General features: G+C 41.3%; 1 protein-coding gene across 1 annotated transcript; it reads right to left on the bottom strand.

Annotated features, from left to right (window-relative positions):
* Nucleotides 1-5,257: 5,257 nt before the first annotated feature.
* On the bottom strand, nucleotides 5,258-8,009 carry LOC133504564 (galactose-specific lectin nattectin-like). Its single transcript, XM_061826938.1, has 7 exons — nucleotides 7,939-8,009; nucleotides 7,749-7,811; nucleotides 7,586-7,613; nucleotides 7,387-7,475; nucleotides 7,053-7,184; nucleotides 5,468-5,570; nucleotides 5,258-5,387 (listed from the first exon to the last, which is right to left on the bottom strand). The coding sequence occupies exons 2-7, from the start codon at nucleotides 7,809-7,811 to the stop codon at nucleotides 5,302-5,304; spliced, it is 501 nt and encodes a 166-aa protein (XP_061682922.1). The 5' UTR covers nucleotides 7,939-8,009; the 3' UTR covers nucleotides 5,258-5,301.
* Between the last annotated feature and the right edge of the window lie 9,675 nt (nucleotides 8,010-17,684).

Here is a 17,684-nt window from a genome sequence, read left to right as displayed (position 1 = left end):
GTGTCCTTTCATGTCTTCTCTGACTTTTGGCTATCTTTAGACTCTATAAGTCTACACCCAGCCGCGAGTCAGCTTTCCGCTCAATAAACCAAATGGATCCTAGATTGAAATGACCTTTTTCAAATTTGGTCAAATTAACCTACATTTAGTTTGCTATTTTTTTCTTTCTTTCTTAAGCTGTTGGCATTGCGCCAATGCTCCTTCCTCACACTTCTCACGAGTACGCAGTCTCCCAGCTCCACTAATTTGGCCTCCTGCTGAGAGCCTGGAAGATGCTTGTGTGTGTCCCTGGTTTTTTTTTTTTTTTAACATTTTTTCCCTCATATAGTCAGCTAAATTCAATTCATAATTAGTTTCATATTGCCCTTCTAAACAATGTTTCATGCCGTTTTTTAGGGCTGAAATAGTCGGAATGTCGATGTAGCATTTAACAAAATGTAAACTTTGTCCATAGTCTGTTTCCTCCATACAATTTTTAATCTGTTTGCAGATTAAGTGCAAGCTAACCCTAACCCTAACCTTCATTTCCCTCCTGTTGAGGCATGTAAAAAGCATAGCTCAAAATGGCCTCCCATTTATATGTTTTTTGTATAATGAGTTTTTGTTCTGTGCTAACATAAACTCCCTCTGTTTTATTGATTTATTTATTCCCCCTCGTTTCTGCCAATTTTCCTTGTCTTGCATTGGGCTTTGTTGTTACATATTAATAGGTGTTTGGCTATCTAAACGTTGTTGTAACATTGTCTCTTTTAGTCCCAGAAATGGTTTTGAAGACTTCTTCCTCTACCTTTCTATCCGTAAAATCATTTCCTCTTGAGACTAAATCTATTTTGTGTGTGTCTGCGTGTGTGTGTGTGTGTGTGTGTGTGAGTGTGTGAGTGCGTGTGCGTGTGTGTGCGTGTGTGTGTGTGTGTGTGTGTGTGTGTGTGTGTGTGTGTGTAGCACATTTGCATACAACTAAGGTCTGTGGCCGTTGCACTGCTCCTAGTGTTTCCGATGAGTTCTGCATGTGGAACTGATTTGCCTGTTGTGATCATGCTTCTATTCTTTCAATATTGCACAAATTTGTGTACTGTGGCAAATGCATATTAACTATTTGCCGAGCTCATAAATTGACCTTTACAGCCCACCATCTAGATAAGGTGTTTGCTGTTTACTGTCAAGCCTGGTGTTGTATTTGACACTAAAATCGTCATGTTTGACAAAGGGCTTTTTCTGCGCCTTCAGTTCATTTCAACAATGATGTCACTTTTAAATCTAGCTCATATATTATTCATCTCAGTGCATAATTTGGAACACACATTCTGAAATCACTTGTTGGGCCCAAAAATGACATCATCTGATTTTTTTTTTTTTTTTTCTTCGATGCAGCTTCCTTTAGTATTCAGCGAAAGCATTTCCCAATGAAATCATATATTTGTTTGATGTATGTGCTAGGCATTTGCAAACAGTAACTATTTTTTTGGGCAGTTGTGTAGCATTTAGTAAATCAACTAACAATTTTGCATGTGTTACTTTGGCTGTTGATGAAATCATCCCCCTATTTTGTCCAGTACCGCCCAAAAATGTGCACTGTTGCAAATGCATATTGTCTGTCCATACCATGCATTTTCTTAGATGAGCCATCTCCAAATAACACTTCTCTTCTTTCTCAAGATTTGATTTGATAGAGTTGAGGCACTCTTCCAAGACCCAGGCCAAGAATGCTCATCCTCCACCACCACTGAATGGTAGGAAATGCAATCATCCAGGAAAAAATTGGGACCCCAAACATTAATAGTTGGTGATGGAGCCATCAAGGATGTAAAACGCTTTTGCAGTGAGAAGAACACCAAAGTACTGTGTTTTACGAATGACACGGTGTCTGATATCTCTCCAAAAATCCTGGAGATCACTGTTCAGCACCCAACTGTAAAATCTGTCATTATACACACAGGGGCCCTGGATGTTCTCAAGTATCAATCAGAGCTACTGAAGTGAGATTTAATAGATCTCCTGACAAAAGTGCAAGGGATGGATGCTGAAGTTTTTAAAAGCGGACCTCTCCAACTTGTACGATCTGGAGATGAACGCTTCTCGAGGCTGCGTCAATTGAATCCGTGAGTTTCGTTCACCATTTCTGCCTTTTTTGGAAGCATAATAATCTTTACAAAGCAGACGGTTTCTGTCTAAATAGACAAGAAGTGAAGTTATTAGCTGCCAACATTTTGTACTGCGTGCGTCATTCACCACCCTGTAAAGAAAATGTTTACAAAAACCAAGGACAAAACGAGCCAGTTGTTCCCAAACAATCCGAGGAACAAGAGATAAGGCGAGACGAGGTGCACACAGATTCATTTGCGTCATCCAAACAACCTGATGACCAAATGACAAATGTAATGTGCCAACACTTCTACAAACAAATCTCCCACACCTCTTCCTGCCCTATTGGAGAGCATCCATACCTCAGAATCTCCCCTCTATGACTGCAATAACCATACAGTCCACAGTAGATGTTGGCTCCCCCTCTCCCAGCGCGAATGCAATGTTGGGTCTGATGGACAGGATGAAGACGATTGTCAACAATGGAGTCCAGCCCATACCACGCCAAGATCTTCCTCCCATCCCCCCTCGCATGAAACCACCGTCCACTAAGCGAAAGGCCCCTCCTCCACCCATGAAGACTATCTGTAAATCTGATATTTACCGGGGCGTTTCCAGAATAACTCAGACCCCTATTGAGATCAGGCATTTTTCATCCCTGTAATTACAAAGGACAGAAAGTTGGTCAAAAAGATATGGCACCAAAAATGTAGAACTTCCAACTTAGTGAGAATAAAATGTGAGTCTTTCGAACCATTCTCTCCTGCCATCTCTGCGAGACTAGCTCTTTTTAATATCAGGTCACTGGGTAACAAATCAATGTTGATCAATGATATCATTACAACCTATGGTCTGGACTTTTTGTTATTAAATGAAACGTGGTTAACAGAAAGTAGCTGTAATACCATTTTAAATGTGGCAACACCAGCAGAATGAAATATTATGAACAATTGTCGAACATGGAAAAAAGGTGGCGGTATTGCTGTCATTTTTAAATCATTATTTCAATGTAAAGAAACCATACTCAGTGATTTTAGCTCTTTTGAATGTCTGTGTTATTTTCTGACGTCATTACAGACCATTCGTTCTAGCGAAGCCAAGATCCCGACTTGTTCTACACCAAAACTGAGAAAAACGCACCCAAATTTGTCCTTCTTTAACCTCCCCTGGGGTCAGCCTGACCGGATAAAGCTGTGGCTGTCACAGTTGAGGCTCATCCATCAGCGCGGAAATTTGCACGCATTTAATCATTACTGGTTACTAGCCTCTCTTGCTGGTACGGTAAAGCAACAACATACATTATGGGTGTGGCGCAACTGTTGAGTCCCGGACCTCCGTGTGTGGAGTTTGCACGTTCTCGCCCCGTGTCTGCGTGTGTGTAACCTGCCTCCTGTCGGTTGACAGCTGGGATTGGCTCCAACACACCTTCGACCATTGTGTGGCTAAGAAAATGGATGGATGGATATATACACGTAACCCTTCCCGGTTACTATTTACGGCAATCCGCGCGTGGAACAAACCCACCCCCACCCCCAGCGACGCCGCCGGCATGTTGTGAGAAGCTTTGATACTTGAAAAGTACAACTTGATGTTAAAAAAAAAAAAAAAAAAAAGTCTGGCCACCTGCTGTATATTCTCTACATTGAAACCAACTCCTCAGAAAAGCATCAAATCTCAGCGGTCGATTTCATGGGACTGTTATTGTTCGTCGTCAGCGCCGCGTCACTCCATGTTTTTTTTTCTCTACGATCTCTCGTCTTTTTAAAGTCGAATGTCCTTTACACTGGTCCTGTCTCATCATCTTCCTTTCTATGGAACAACAGATCTTTCTGCCTAACTGTTTGTTCTTCCTGTCCACTTTCTTGATCTTTCTTTTTCCGACTCCTTCTGAACATTTTCTTATCTCGCTGTTCTGTACTGCTACATGGTTCAAGTCTCTCCTGGGGTCAAAGGGAGTGTTTGCGAGGGCAGGAGCCCCTGTCTCACGTGCTGAGAGAGCTTTTTGTCATTTACACTTGTATTACCTCTGTCCTGGACACTTTTCTTCCAGTTCAAATGATCAATTTTCTTTTCCCCCATTGAATTTTATCCCTTTAACACATGAAGTGTTCGGGAACCCTTTCAATCCATTTGCTAAGTTCAGGAGCACAGTGAACCACATAGAATACTACTTTAAATCTCTCTCTCTCTCTCCTCTCTCTCTCTCTCTCTCTCTCTCTCTCTCTCTATTTCTTTACTTTTTTCCCTCTTTTGCAATCACCATTGGGTATCGTCATACCCATCTTAGGCCATTTTATGAAGGTCTCCTTTTATTTCTACAATTTGTTATCTCTTAACAGGATTATTATTATTATTACTATGATATGTTTTTCTTTTACTTATTCGCTTTTTTATATATATTTATTTTCTGAATTAGACTGGCCAGCAAAGTTGTATCTTTCTAATTCATCTAATTAATCATTAAGTTAATTCATTTATCTAAATATTTTACCTTATCTGGGCTTTGTGCCTCGACAAGTCTCCATTCCTTGCAAGTGAATTTATGTCTTCCCTTTTGTTTATTGCTATTATTCCCCATTTTCAGAATTTGGAGCCAACACACAACACTCAAGTCAGCAAGGGAGTGCATCGCTCCTCAAGGTGTCACTGGGTCACACGCCGGGTCACAAATCCGCTCACAAAGAGAATGATTCAGGCAAGGATGATATAAACAAATGCATGATAAAATAATAAATCAAAGAGGTGGCAGTCAATTCAGGGTGTCCCCTGCCTCCTGCTCATGGACAGGTGGGATAGGCTCCAGCACTCCCACGACTCTCGTGGGCATAAGTGGCTGAGGAAATGGTTGGATGGATGGATGGATGGATGGATGGATGGACTATAATGACGACGACGATAATGCTGATTTGAGAAGGTGGTGGGGGAAATGGGGGCGTATTTATGCCACTGTACGCTGGCCAATGGTATCATTACAGCCATTCTGAATTCATACAATGCATCCCGCATGTTTGGGGACGAAAAAGAAGACAAAGACATTTTGATGAAGATTGATTCCTTTGTTTATCAGACAGATGCTCTTTGACATTTTTGTTGTCAACAACACTTCAGCATTGCAAAATAAAAAAAAGCATGAAGCAAGAAACCCACAACCCAGACACATCTGTAATTGAATCATCTTGATTAGAGCAATGCTCTCCATTGTAAAATATGAGAATACGATTAGTGTATCAGCTTGTAGTAGGGCACATCTCTGATGCAAACATACGAGAGCTCATCTGCGCAGTACGCATCCTCCCAAAAGCCATCTGTGAGGGGGGAAGAAAAACCCAATTTAAATATGACAGAGTTATTATATTCTTCACAAACATCCGCATATTTTACTTACTACGTTCGTCAATCTGTACGCAGGGACCAGAACCGTTAGGCTCGTGGTCATCAAAGCGAAGGAAATCAACATCTGAGCCATCAGTCCATATGAAGTCGTTATCCTGTCAGACATTTGAATCAGTCAGACTAAAAGATTAGAACTGTGTAGATTTTGATCTGCTACTTGTTTTCCACAGCGTCATGCATGTCAAACGGTGCCAATCCAGCTCGTCACATCATTTTATTTGGCCCACAAATTTTATGTTTCGGGCTCAATATTCAAAAAAATAATTTTGGAGAGTAAATAAATAATTATAATGAGACTTGTCTGTGCTATTTTCCTCCGACCAGTTTTTACAAACGTGTTTTGCTCACCAAATCCCTTCACAATATAAACTGAGAATATTCGTGCTCACCAATATTTACCTAATGCTAATATTTTCCATGTCTTCAGATACGAAAGTCATTTTGTTGTTAAAATACACGTCATAAAAAAATCACAAATCAGCAAAGTGGCCATAGTGCATGCAGTGTTCCACAGCTATTATATATTCAGTGTATTGCAGATTTTTTTTCATATTGATATCACTCATAGTATCAGAGGATTTTCATTCTGTGGTGATTTTTTTTAAATCGAAAAATAAATGCTTCCTAGCCTAAAATATTAGACCTTACTTATTTTTCAAAGAAATTCAAATCGTAATTATAACAAATAAAACTTCTTTCAAGGAATAAAATGCATTGGGTACCGTACTACTGTGTATTATTGTATCTTTAACAGTTTAACAAGTATTTAAGAATATAAAACATGCCCATAAGAGTATGGCAGAGGATCATCTGAGTGTGGGCAAGAAAAGTAAGTTCTCTGGCAGGCTATAGCAAAGATGCACAAATACTCAAAGAAAAACGTGGTCTCGACTTTGGGGATTTTGCCTATTGGTGGCTGGGGTGGTCTCTTAAATAAGGCCCGCCGATAAAGGAGAAATTACTGTAGTGTAAGAAATGATATGATGATGTGATGCTGTGTTTCTATTTTTTCAAAATAACAATGGCTCTCTGAAGGACAGGATGCCCACGATGTTTGATCTCATACTAGTTTGAACAGTGGCACGCCGGCTCAGCTGAAAAGCAGTGGCCTCACAGTTCTGAGGTCCCGGGATCAACCCTGGACCCGCCTGTGTGGAGTTTGCATGTTCTCCCCGTGCCTGTGTGGGTTTTTTCCGGACACTCCGCTTGCCTCCCACATTCCAAAAACATGCAACATAAATTGGACACTCTAACCTGCCCCTAAGTGGGATTGTGAGTGTGGCCGTTTGTCTCGATGTGGCCCGCCCGTTGACAGCTGGGAAAGGCTCCAGCGCTCCCTGCCACCCTTGTGAGGATGAGCGGCTAAGAAAATGGATGGATGGATTATACTTAATTGCGAATAGATCCAGCAACAAAGTACACTAAAGCCTCGGTTTTTGAACGAATGGATAGTTTGAATATCTTTTCTTTCTGATCATTGAGTGTGGACAAAACATCCATTTTCCATGTGCCGAAAAGAAAAAAGTTGACTGAAAGCAAGTGACTTGATTCAATTACTACTTTGATCAATGTTTCACCTCAATTGCATCATGAAGTCCAATCCAGGTTTTATCTTTCTTACTACTCTGTCGAATTAGTTCGAGAACAAATGAATTTTCCAAGGCGCTGTGAATGGAAACAAGATTCCCACCAAGAATGTTGCAGACGCTCTGAAAAAGAAAAATGAAAAAAAAAAAAAAAAGAGTCAAATGGTGAGTTCGCTCATTTGTTCCATCAGCGGGTTGAGAAGATATTTTTGTTTTGATGCCGGAGCAGTGTTAAACAAATGGACATAGAGATGGCTCGCCGGTAGAAAGAGCAGAAAAATTGTTTAGAACTACACTGAATTTACAGTTTGAAAATCGTCATCACCTCAGCATCTGCAAAGGTTCTGCCCTCATCCTGGTAGAGGTAACAGTTGCAGTCCAACTGAGTCCACCCTTTCGGGCAGCTATTGTGGACTACACCATTGTTGTGTTAGGAGGAAAACGACACATGTCAACATAACTTGGTGTCAAAATCCAACAAAATGAAGAAATTGTTGAGTTGAAAAGGTATCACAGCTACCTACCTTGAACTTCTTTGGTAGGCCTAGACCACTGCGAAGAAGAAGAAAAGGATCCTTTTCAATCAGACTCCAACAAATGAACACAAATGCAATAAATCACATGCAAATGTAAATATACAGTGTGAAGTACTCTGTACGGAAGTCAACAAGAGCGATTTGGACTTACGGCTCCGGTCAGCAGTTCACTGATCCCGCAGAGGAGGAGCAACGAGAGAAGACCAAATCTCATCTGAGGAATGATAGAAACGTTTCTGCGCAGGCCAACTGAATTTCTCAACAAATAGCAGCAATATTGTGCTCGAGTCAAACAGAAATGCAATGAATGTTGAAAAAGTCACAGGAGCGTGTGATGTTACCTTTGCAGTCAAGACGAAGTCGTTGGGTTGTTGTTGCTGAGGACGACAACCAGCTTTTATGGTAGCTTGGAATATATAGTATCATTCTGGCACCGCTTCAAGAATTGAACATGAGGCAGGGAGTTGCGGCTGCAGTAAAGAAAGTAATTTTTTTGCCGTAATTACTTAATTGACTCTTGAATTGGGGGTAACCTGCAACAGCGGTTAATGCCAGCGGAGTGTGTCAGCCGGTGTGTCTGCTATAGGACTTCGACAGTTTGTTGCTCCAATTAAAATCAAATTTCAATTCATCTGATTCTTCTCTGAGAGTTGTGACGCAGCCAAACACAGGACCCTTGAATAACCACAATAAAACAAAATAAACAAATGCTTAATGTACCCGCATACAATAGATTAGCCATGTTTTGTGCACTCCTGAAAATACTACATTCTTAATTTCCGAGATTTTTTTTTTCTGCTTTTCTGTACCATTCCAATAAATCTGATTCTGATTCTGAAAAGGTCTCCACAGGCCCACAGTTGGCAATGGTCTTCCTGAGTCTAATTACTACACTGTATCAGTACCTTTCTGTATCAGTCAAATATGTGCCTTGCCCAAAATAAGATTGTGAAACACGGCATGGGAGCCCGAATGATAATTAACTCTAATCAACACTTGGCAACAGGTGGAAGGTCAACGTTGGAAGCCTGAACCAGAACTAAGGGAGTGGTTTTGAGCCTCCACCGGTGGAGTTAATCTATACTGTGGCAGTGAAGTCATGAAGAAGGCAAACAAATGGTTCCTTGCTAAAACAGCAGACAACAGCTCTACTACAGTCTGAATTTGGGACCTTTGCAGATCCACAGAGATAGGAGACTTTCATACAGTACCTGTAATATTGCTACAGAATGTGCGATTTGACTGGATGATTCTCCTTGTGGGCTTTTCTTCCTTCTCTGACTCTTTACCTTAACCCGAGCTGTCTCTCTCTTGCCTTCCTTCCATCTCTGAGGGAAAAAAAACGTATCCAAATTTCACGGTTTCTGTCTTTGCTGCAGTATTTTCCCAAGGTGTTCCATGACATTATCATTAAAATGATTCACTGCTCTGTTCAGCATGGCTGTATCCAGGTGGAATTTCTCTACAAATCCCTGCCACCACTAGGCAGGAGGCGCGGCACCCTCAAACCAGCTACCAGTCAACTGCAGGGAACATAGAGACAGACAGACAGACAACAGTCACATTTAGGGGTCATTTCGAGTGTCCAATTAATGTTGCATGTTTTTGGGATGCAGGAGGAAACCGGAGTCCTCGGAGAAAACTCACGCACGCACTGGGTCAACATGCAACTCCACACAGGATTTGAACCCCAGTCCTCAGAACTTTGAGGCCATTGAACCGCTCCGCCCTGCCACCTTTGTTCTACCATAGGAAACCAATTATTATTTTGTCCGGCGAAGCCTGTCGCTATTTGAAACCAGTCACCAGCCTCTAGTTTTCTGATCACTTTTACTTTGGTTAATTTCGATTTAGAAGACAGGGTACGAGCAGTTTTCTCTGTGGCCTTGAGACTATTCTTGCCTTCGCTAAGAAGCAAGGTGAGGTATGTTTGCTTCTTCATGAAAGGTGGTTTCAAAGGTACTTTGGTGGTGCTCAAAATGATTGGGAGTGTCAAAGGTTTTTCATCGGAGGACAACATTCCGGCCCTCCACAAATGTATCAGAAGCAATAAGAATGTTGATGACGATTGATGATTGATGACTCATGATTGCGACCACGCCACAGCCTCCTAATTTGGGACTTAACCACTTGTAGGGTAGGCATTTCATATAGGTGTCCCTAATAGGTTAGGTGTCCTTTCATGTCTTCTCTGACTTTTGGCTATCTTTAGACTCTATAAGTCTACACCCAGCCGCGAGTCAGCTTTCCGCTCAATAAACCAAATGGATCCTAGATTGAAATGACCTTTTTCAAATTTGGTCAAATTAACCTACATTTAGTTTGCTATTTTTTTCTTTCTTTCTTAAGCTGTTGGCATTGCGCCAATGCTCCTTCCTCACACTTCTCACGAGTACGCAGTCTCCCAGCTCCACTAATTTGGCCTCCTGCTGAGAGCCTGGAAGATGCTTGTGTGTGTCCCTGGTTTTTTTTTTTTTTAACATTTTTTCCCTCATATAGTCAGCTAAATTCAATTCATAATTAATTTCATATTGCCCTTCTAAACAATGTTTCATGCCGTTTTTTAGGGCTGAAATAGTCGGAATGTCGATGTAGCATTTAACAAAATGTAAACTTTGTCCATAGTCTGTTTCCTCCATACAATTTTTAATCTGTTTGCAGATTAAGTGCAAGCTAACCCTAACCCTAACCTTCATTTCCCTCCTGTTGAGGCATGTAAAAAGCATAGCTCAAAATGGCCTCCCATTTATATGTTTTTTGTATAATGAGTTTTTGTTCTGTGCTAACATAAACTCCCTCTGTTTTATTGATTTATTTATTCCCCCTCGTTTCTGCCAATTTTCCTTGTCTTGCATTGGGCTTTGTTGTTACATATTAATAGGTGTTTGGCTATCTAAATGTTGTTGTAACATTGTCTCTTTTAGTCCCAGAAATGGTTTTGAAGACTTCTTCCTCTACCTTTCTATCCGTAAAATCATTTCCTCTTGAGACTAAATCTATTTTGTGTGTGTCTGCGTGTGGTGTGTGTCTGAGTGTGTGTGTGTGTGTCTGAGTGTGTGAGTGCGTGTGCGTGTGTGTGCGTGTGTGTGTGCGTGTGTGTGTGTGTGTGTGTGTGTGTGGTGTGTGTGTGTGTGTAGCACATTTGCATACAACTAAGGTCTGTGGCCGTTGCACTGCTCCTAGTGTTTCCGATGAGTTCTGCATGTGGAACTGATTTGCCTGTTGTGATCATGCTTCTATTCTTTCAATATTGCACAAATTTGTGTACTGTGGCAAATGCATATTAACTATTTGCCGAGCTCATAAATTGACCTTTACAACCCACCATCTAGATAAGGTGTTTGCTGTTTACTGTCAAGCCTGGTGTTGTATTTGACACTAAAATCGTCATGTTTGACAAAGGGCTTTTTCTGCGCCTTCAGTTCATTTCAACAATGATGTCACTTTTAAATCTAGCTCATATATTATTCATCTCAGTGCATAATTTGGAACACACATTCTGAAATCACTTGTTGGGCCCAAAAATGACATCATCTGATTTTTTTTTTTTTTTCTTCGATGCAGCTTCCTTTAGTATTCAGCGAAAGCATTTCCCAATGAAATCATATATTTGTTTGATGTATGTGCTAGGCATTTGCAAACAGTAACTATTTTTTTGGGCAGTTGTGTAGCATTTAGTAAATCAACTAACAATTTTGCATGTGTTACTTTGGCTGTTGATGAAATCATCCCCCTATTTTGTCCAGTACCGCCCAAAAATGTGCACTGTTGCAAATGCATATTGTCTGTCCATACCATGCATTTTCTTAGATGAGCCATCTCCAAATAACACTTCTCTTCTTTCTCAAGATTTGATTTGATAGAGTTGAGGCACTCTTCCAAGACCCAGGCCAAGAATGCTCATCCTCCACCACCACTGAATGGTAGGAAATGCAATCATCCAGGAAAAAATTGGGACCCCAAACATTAATAGTTGGTGATGGAGCCATCAAGGATGTAAAACGCTTTTGCAGTGAGAAGAACACCAAAGTACTGTGTTTTACGAATGACACGGTGTCTGATATCTCTCCAAAAATCCTGGAGATCACTGTTCAGCACCCAACTGTAAAATCTGTCATTATACACACAGGGGCCCTGGATGTTCTCAAGTATCAATCAGAGCTACTGAAGTGAGATTTAATAGATCTCCTGACAAAAGTGCAAGGGATGGATGCTGAAGTTTTTAAAAGCGGACCTCTCCAACTTGTACGATCTGGAGATGAACGCTTCTCGAGGCTGCGTCAATTGAATCCGTGAGTTTCGTTCACCATTTCTGCCTTTTTTGGAAGCATAATAATCTTTACAAAGCAGACGGTTTCTGTCTAAATAGACAAGAAGTGAAGTTATTAGCTGCCAACATTTTGTACTGCGTGCGTCATTCACCACCCTGTAAAGAAAATGTTTACAAAAACCAAGGACAAAACGAGCCAGTTGTTCCAAAACAATCCGAGGAACAAGAGATAAGGCGAGACGAGGTGCACACAGATTCATTTGCGTCATCCAAACAACCTGATGACCAAATGACAAATGTAATGTGCCAACACTTCTACAAACAAATCTCCCACACCTCTTCCTGCCCTATTGGAGAGCATCCATACCTCAGAATCTCCCCTCTATGACTGCAATAACCATACAGTCCACAGTAGATGTTGGCTCCCCCTCTCCCAGCGCGAATGCAATGTTGGGTCTGATGGACAGGATGAAGACGATTGTCAACAATGGAGTCCAGCCCATACCACGCCAAGATCTTCCTCCCATCCCCCCTCGCATGAAACCACCGTCCACTAAGCGAAAGGCCCCTCCTCCACCCATGAAGACTATCTGTAAATCTGATATTTACCGGGGCGTTTCCAGAATAACTCAGACCCCTATTGAGATCAGGCATTTTTCATCCCTGTAATTACAAAGGACAGAAAGTTGGTCAAAAAGATATGGCACCAAAAATGTAGAACTTCCAACTTAGTGAGGATAAAATGTGAGTCTTTCGAACCATTCTCTCCCGCCATCTCTGCGAGACTAGCTCTTTTTAATATCAGGTCACTGGGTAACAAATCAATGTTGATCAATGATATCATTACAACCTATGGTCTGGACTTTTTGTTATTAAATGAAACGTGGTTAACAGAAAGTAGCTGTAATACCATTTTAAATGTGGCAACACCAGCAGAATGAAATATTATGAACAATTGTCGAACATGGAAAAAAGGTGGCGGTATTGCTGTCATTTTTAAATCATTATTTCAATGTAAAGAAACCATACTCAGTGATTTTAGCTCTTTTGAATGTCTGTGTTATTTTCTGACGTCATTACAGACCATTCGTTCTAGCGAAGCCAAGATCCCGACTTGTTCTACACCAAAACTGAGAAAAACGCACCCAAATTTGTCCTTCTTTAACCTCCCCTGGGGTCAGCCTGACCGGATAAAGCTGTGGCTGTCACAGTTGAGGCTCATCCATCAGCGCGGAAATTTGCACGCATTTAATCATTACTGGTTACTAGCCTCTCTTGCTGGTACGGTAAAGCAACAACATACATTATGGGTGTGGCGCAACTGTTGAGTCCCGGACCTCCGTGTGTGGAGTTTGCACGTTCTCCCCCCGTGTCTGCGTGTGTGTAACCTGCCTCCTGTCGGTTGACAGCTGGGATTGGCTCCAACACACCTTCGACCATTGTGTGGCTAAGAAAATGGATGGATGGATATATACACGTAACCCTTCCCGGTTACTATTTACGGCAATCCGCGCGTGGAACAAACCCACCCCCACCCCCAGCGACGCCGCCGGCATGTTGTGAGAAGCTTTGATACTTGAAAAGTACAACTTGATGTTAAAAAAAAAAAAAAAAAAAAAAGTCTGGCCACCTGCTGTATATTCTCTACATTGAAACCAACTCCTCAGAAAAGCATCAAATCTCAGCGGTCGATTTCATGGGACTGTTATTGTTCGTCGTCAGCGCCGCGTCCCTCCATGTTTTTTTTCTCTACGATCTCTCGTCTTTTTAAAGTCGAATGTCCTTTACACTGGTCCTGTCTCATCATCTTCCTTTCTATGGAACAACAGATCTTTCTGCCTAACTGTTTGTTCTTCCTGTCCACTTTCTTGATCTTTCTTTTTCCGACTCCTTCTGAACATTTTCTTATCTCGCTGTTCTGTACTGCTACATGGTTCAAGTCTCTCCTGGGGTCAAAGGGAGTGTTTGCGAGGGCAGCAGCCCCTGTCTCACGTGCTGAGAGAGCTTTTTGTCATTTACACTTGTATTACCTCTGTCCTGGACACTTTTCTTCCAGTTCAAATGATCAATTTTCTTTTCCCCCATTGAATTTTATCCCTTTAACACATGAAGTGTTCGGGAACCCTTTCAATCCATTTGCTAAGTTCAGGAGCACAGTGAACCACATACAATACTACTTTAAATCTCTCTCTCTCTCTCTCTCTCTCTCTCTCTCTCTCTCTCTCTCTCTCTGTCTCTCTCTCTCTCTATTTCTTTACTTTTTTCCCTCTTTTGCAATCACCATTGGGTATCGTCATACCCATCTTAGGCCATTTTATGAAGGTCTCCTTTTATTTCTACAATTTGTTATCTCTTAACAGGATTATTATTATTATTACTATGATATGTTTTTCTTTTACTTATTCGCTTTTTTATATATATTTATTTTCTGAATTAGACTGGCCAGCAAAGTTGTATCTTTCTAATTCATCTAATTAATCATTAAGTTAATTCATTTATCTAAATATTTTACCTTATCTGGGCTTTGTGCCTCGACAAGTCTCCATTCCTTGCAAGTGAATTTATGTCTTCCCTTTTGTTTATTGCTATTATTCCCCATTTTCAGAATTTGGAGCCAACACACAACACTCAAGTCAGCAAGGGAGTGCATCGCTCTCAAGGTGTCACTGGGTCACACGCCGGGTCACAAATCCGCTCACAAAGAGAATGATTCAGGCAAGGATGATATAAACAAATGCATGATAAAATAATAAATCAAAGAGGTGGCAGTCAATTCAGGGTGTCCCCTGCCTCCTGCTCATGGACAGGTGGGATAGGCTCCAGCACTCCCACGACTCTCGTGGGCATAAGTGGCTGAGGAAATGGTTGGATGGATGGATGGATGGATGGATGGATGGATGTCTCTCTCTTGCCTTCCTCCATCCTCGATGTCTTTATTGCCCACCTTGTGTCCGATAGTTTTTCCCAAGCACGCTATGTCATCAATGAGAGCAATTTCAGAGGCAGCGGTGGCTGGATCTGTCTCATACCTAAAGCCCTCAAAGTCACATTGTCGTACTCATTGTGGTGGTACTCAGTTTTCTCCATCCTGAATTCAAGGTCCGGTGAGAGATTTGAATCAGAGCACTGTCCATGAGACTGACGCAATTCGAAATGGAAAACTGATGTTTCCAAAATTCCTTGAGCGTTAACTGTGTGTCATCAATCACATGAAAACACTTCTGGAAGAGGGCTTTTGTGTACAATTTCTTTGAAGTTGGAAATTAATGTTTGTTCCATAAGATGAAGTATCAGGGTGGTATTGGGAGGTAAAAATTTAGCTTTGATCAAATTGAACCCATCCATTAAATCATCCTCCAAGCCAGGAGCGTGAGCAGGAGCGTTATCCATCAGTAAGAGGCACTTCACTGAAAGGTCGTTTTTTCTTCAGTAGTTCTTCACTTATGGTGCAAAATTTGCATGTATCCAGTTCTTAAAGAACTGTCTTGTGACCTAAAGCTTCCCGTTTTCCCACCACACTATGGGCAACTTACTTTCCATCACATTGATTTTTTTTTAAACCCTTGTGTTGTCTGAATGATAGACAAGTAAGGGCTTCACTTTACAGTCACCACTAGCATTGGCGGAGAGCAAAAGCGTTAGCTTATCTTCCGTAGGCTTTGGCACAGGCAATGCTTTCTCCTCTTTAGTCATGTATGTATTTTGTGGCATAAACTTCCAGGAAAGCCTGGATTCATCAGCATTAAATGCTTGCTGAGGTAGAAAACCCTGTGCTTTCATATCGTCACTGCATTCTTCCACATACTTTTTAGCTTCTTTTTTGTTTGAACTAGTTGCCCCCCTGTGCCTTGGCACACTATAAATACCACTTCTGTTTTTACACTTTTCAAACCAGCCTGTACTGGCTTTGAAACTAAAGGCACTGGAATCACCTTCAGGACCAAGAGGCATTTCCTTTTGGAGATTGCTGTAAATCTTTCAGGCGTTTTCACAAATGATAGCCTCACTGATATTGTCCCTCTTTTTCCTCAATAAATATCAAAGTTCCTTCTGCATTTCTTCCATTTTCTGTGGGCTTTGCTTTGTAAAGCTTGTCACTCCTTTCACAACACTACCTGCCTTCATCACTTCTTTATGCTTGAGGATAGTCGAAACAGTCGACTTAACCAAACCATACTCGTGAGCGAGATCTGTAACACGTGCCGTGCTTTTGCACTTGCCGATAATCTCCTTAAATCCATCATGGTTCGCAAAACCTTCTTTTTTCCTTTGCTGCTGGAAACAGTATTGTCTTTCTTTGGCCCCATGCTCAAGAAATTATTTAGAAAAATATCCCAAAAATCCTGAAATGCACTCGTGAATGTGAGTGCTCACATGATGACTGCCTGACTGACTCGATGTGGGCAGTGGCTTGTCTCGGCAACCACCACATGTGCGTTCGACGTCCCTTGGCTTTACTCGGCTACCTTCTTAACATGCATTAGGCTTTCAAACACCAAAAATTGGGTTGAAAACCGAGGCATTTTTTAACGCAGAACCGATCCACTTGTCGATCTCCCATTCCAATTTCTGTCTTGTTTCATCTCAGTGCAGGTTTCTATACCGTAGATCGCAATATACTGCTAAACAGGTTGGAAATGTGGGTAGGCCTTAATGGAACAATCCTTCAACGGTTCAGGTCCTACCTGGAGGAAAGGAGCTACTTTGTAACCATTGGATGTGCTCAATCCCAACAAATGGCAATGACATATGGGGTCCCGAAAGGGTCATGTCTTGGACCCTTCCTGTTCAGCCTGTATATGCTACCCTTGGGTCAAATTTTGCAGAACTGTAGTTTTGACTATCATAGCTATGCCGATGACCCACAGTTATATGTAGCAGTGTCTCCAGATAGTTCAATTGAGGTGTTGTGCCACCGACTTAAGCAGATAAATAACTGAATGAGCCAAAATTTACTTCAGCTAAACCACAACAAAAGATTGAGATAATTATCATAAACATCACTGTCCCATCGGCTTTGTCACTTCCATCAGTGACAGGTGATTCTCTTTCCAGTCAGTTGGTGTCAGGTTCCGGTTGGATTGAATTGGCCCAAGTTCCTCGTAAGGCTTCTCCCCCAAGACCTCCTGAGAAGGACTTATGGCAGGTGTCTCGAAGGAACTCATCTTCCACAGATGCCTTTCTGATGAAGACTAGCAGATCAAGTGAAGAGGTCCCAAAGTCCAGCTCAATGGTCTGGTCTGGTTCTTTAGCAGGTGGTCAAGTTACAAAGGGTTACAGGTTTCATACAGTGAAGAAAATAAGTATTTGAACACCCTGCAATATCACAAGTTCTCCCACTTACAAATCATGAAGGGGTCTGGAAATTTTAACCGTAGGTGCATGTCAACTGTGAGAGAGATAATCGAAAAAGAAAAATCCCGAAGTCACAATGTATGTTTTTTTAACAATTTACTTGTGTACTGTAGTATCTTGATACTTGGATTTTTGTTACTATATTGTTAAAACATTTCTTTTGCCTTAAACCTTAGACACAATTATTCATACTGCATTCACAACCTCCCAGTCTTTAATGTCACCTCAAAACCATCTGTCCTCTGTTCAAAACCAGCGATATGTACAATTCTCCCACAGACTCAAATGCTTACCTATTAGATCCAAACAGATTTTAAAACACTTTGAATGAAATTCACTTTAGAGATTTTGTTTCCTTCTTGTTTTAATATTAATAACTGAAGAAAAAAATGGGCAACAGTGAAAACTGGACTTCTTTTCATCAAGGAAAATAGGGCTCGTACTTGAGCACTAAGCACCACC

Source organism: Syngnathoides biaculeatus, chromosome 2 (assembly GCF_019802595.1).
Source record: "Syngnathoides biaculeatus isolate LvHL_M chromosome 2, ASM1980259v1, whole genome shotgun sequence".
Taxonomy (NCBI): domain Eukaryota; kingdom Metazoa; phylum Chordata; class Actinopteri; order Syngnathiformes; family Syngnathidae; genus Syngnathoides; species Syngnathoides biaculeatus.
Note: the sequence above shows the minus strand (reverse complement) of the source record. Positions and strands in the feature narration are given on the sequence as shown.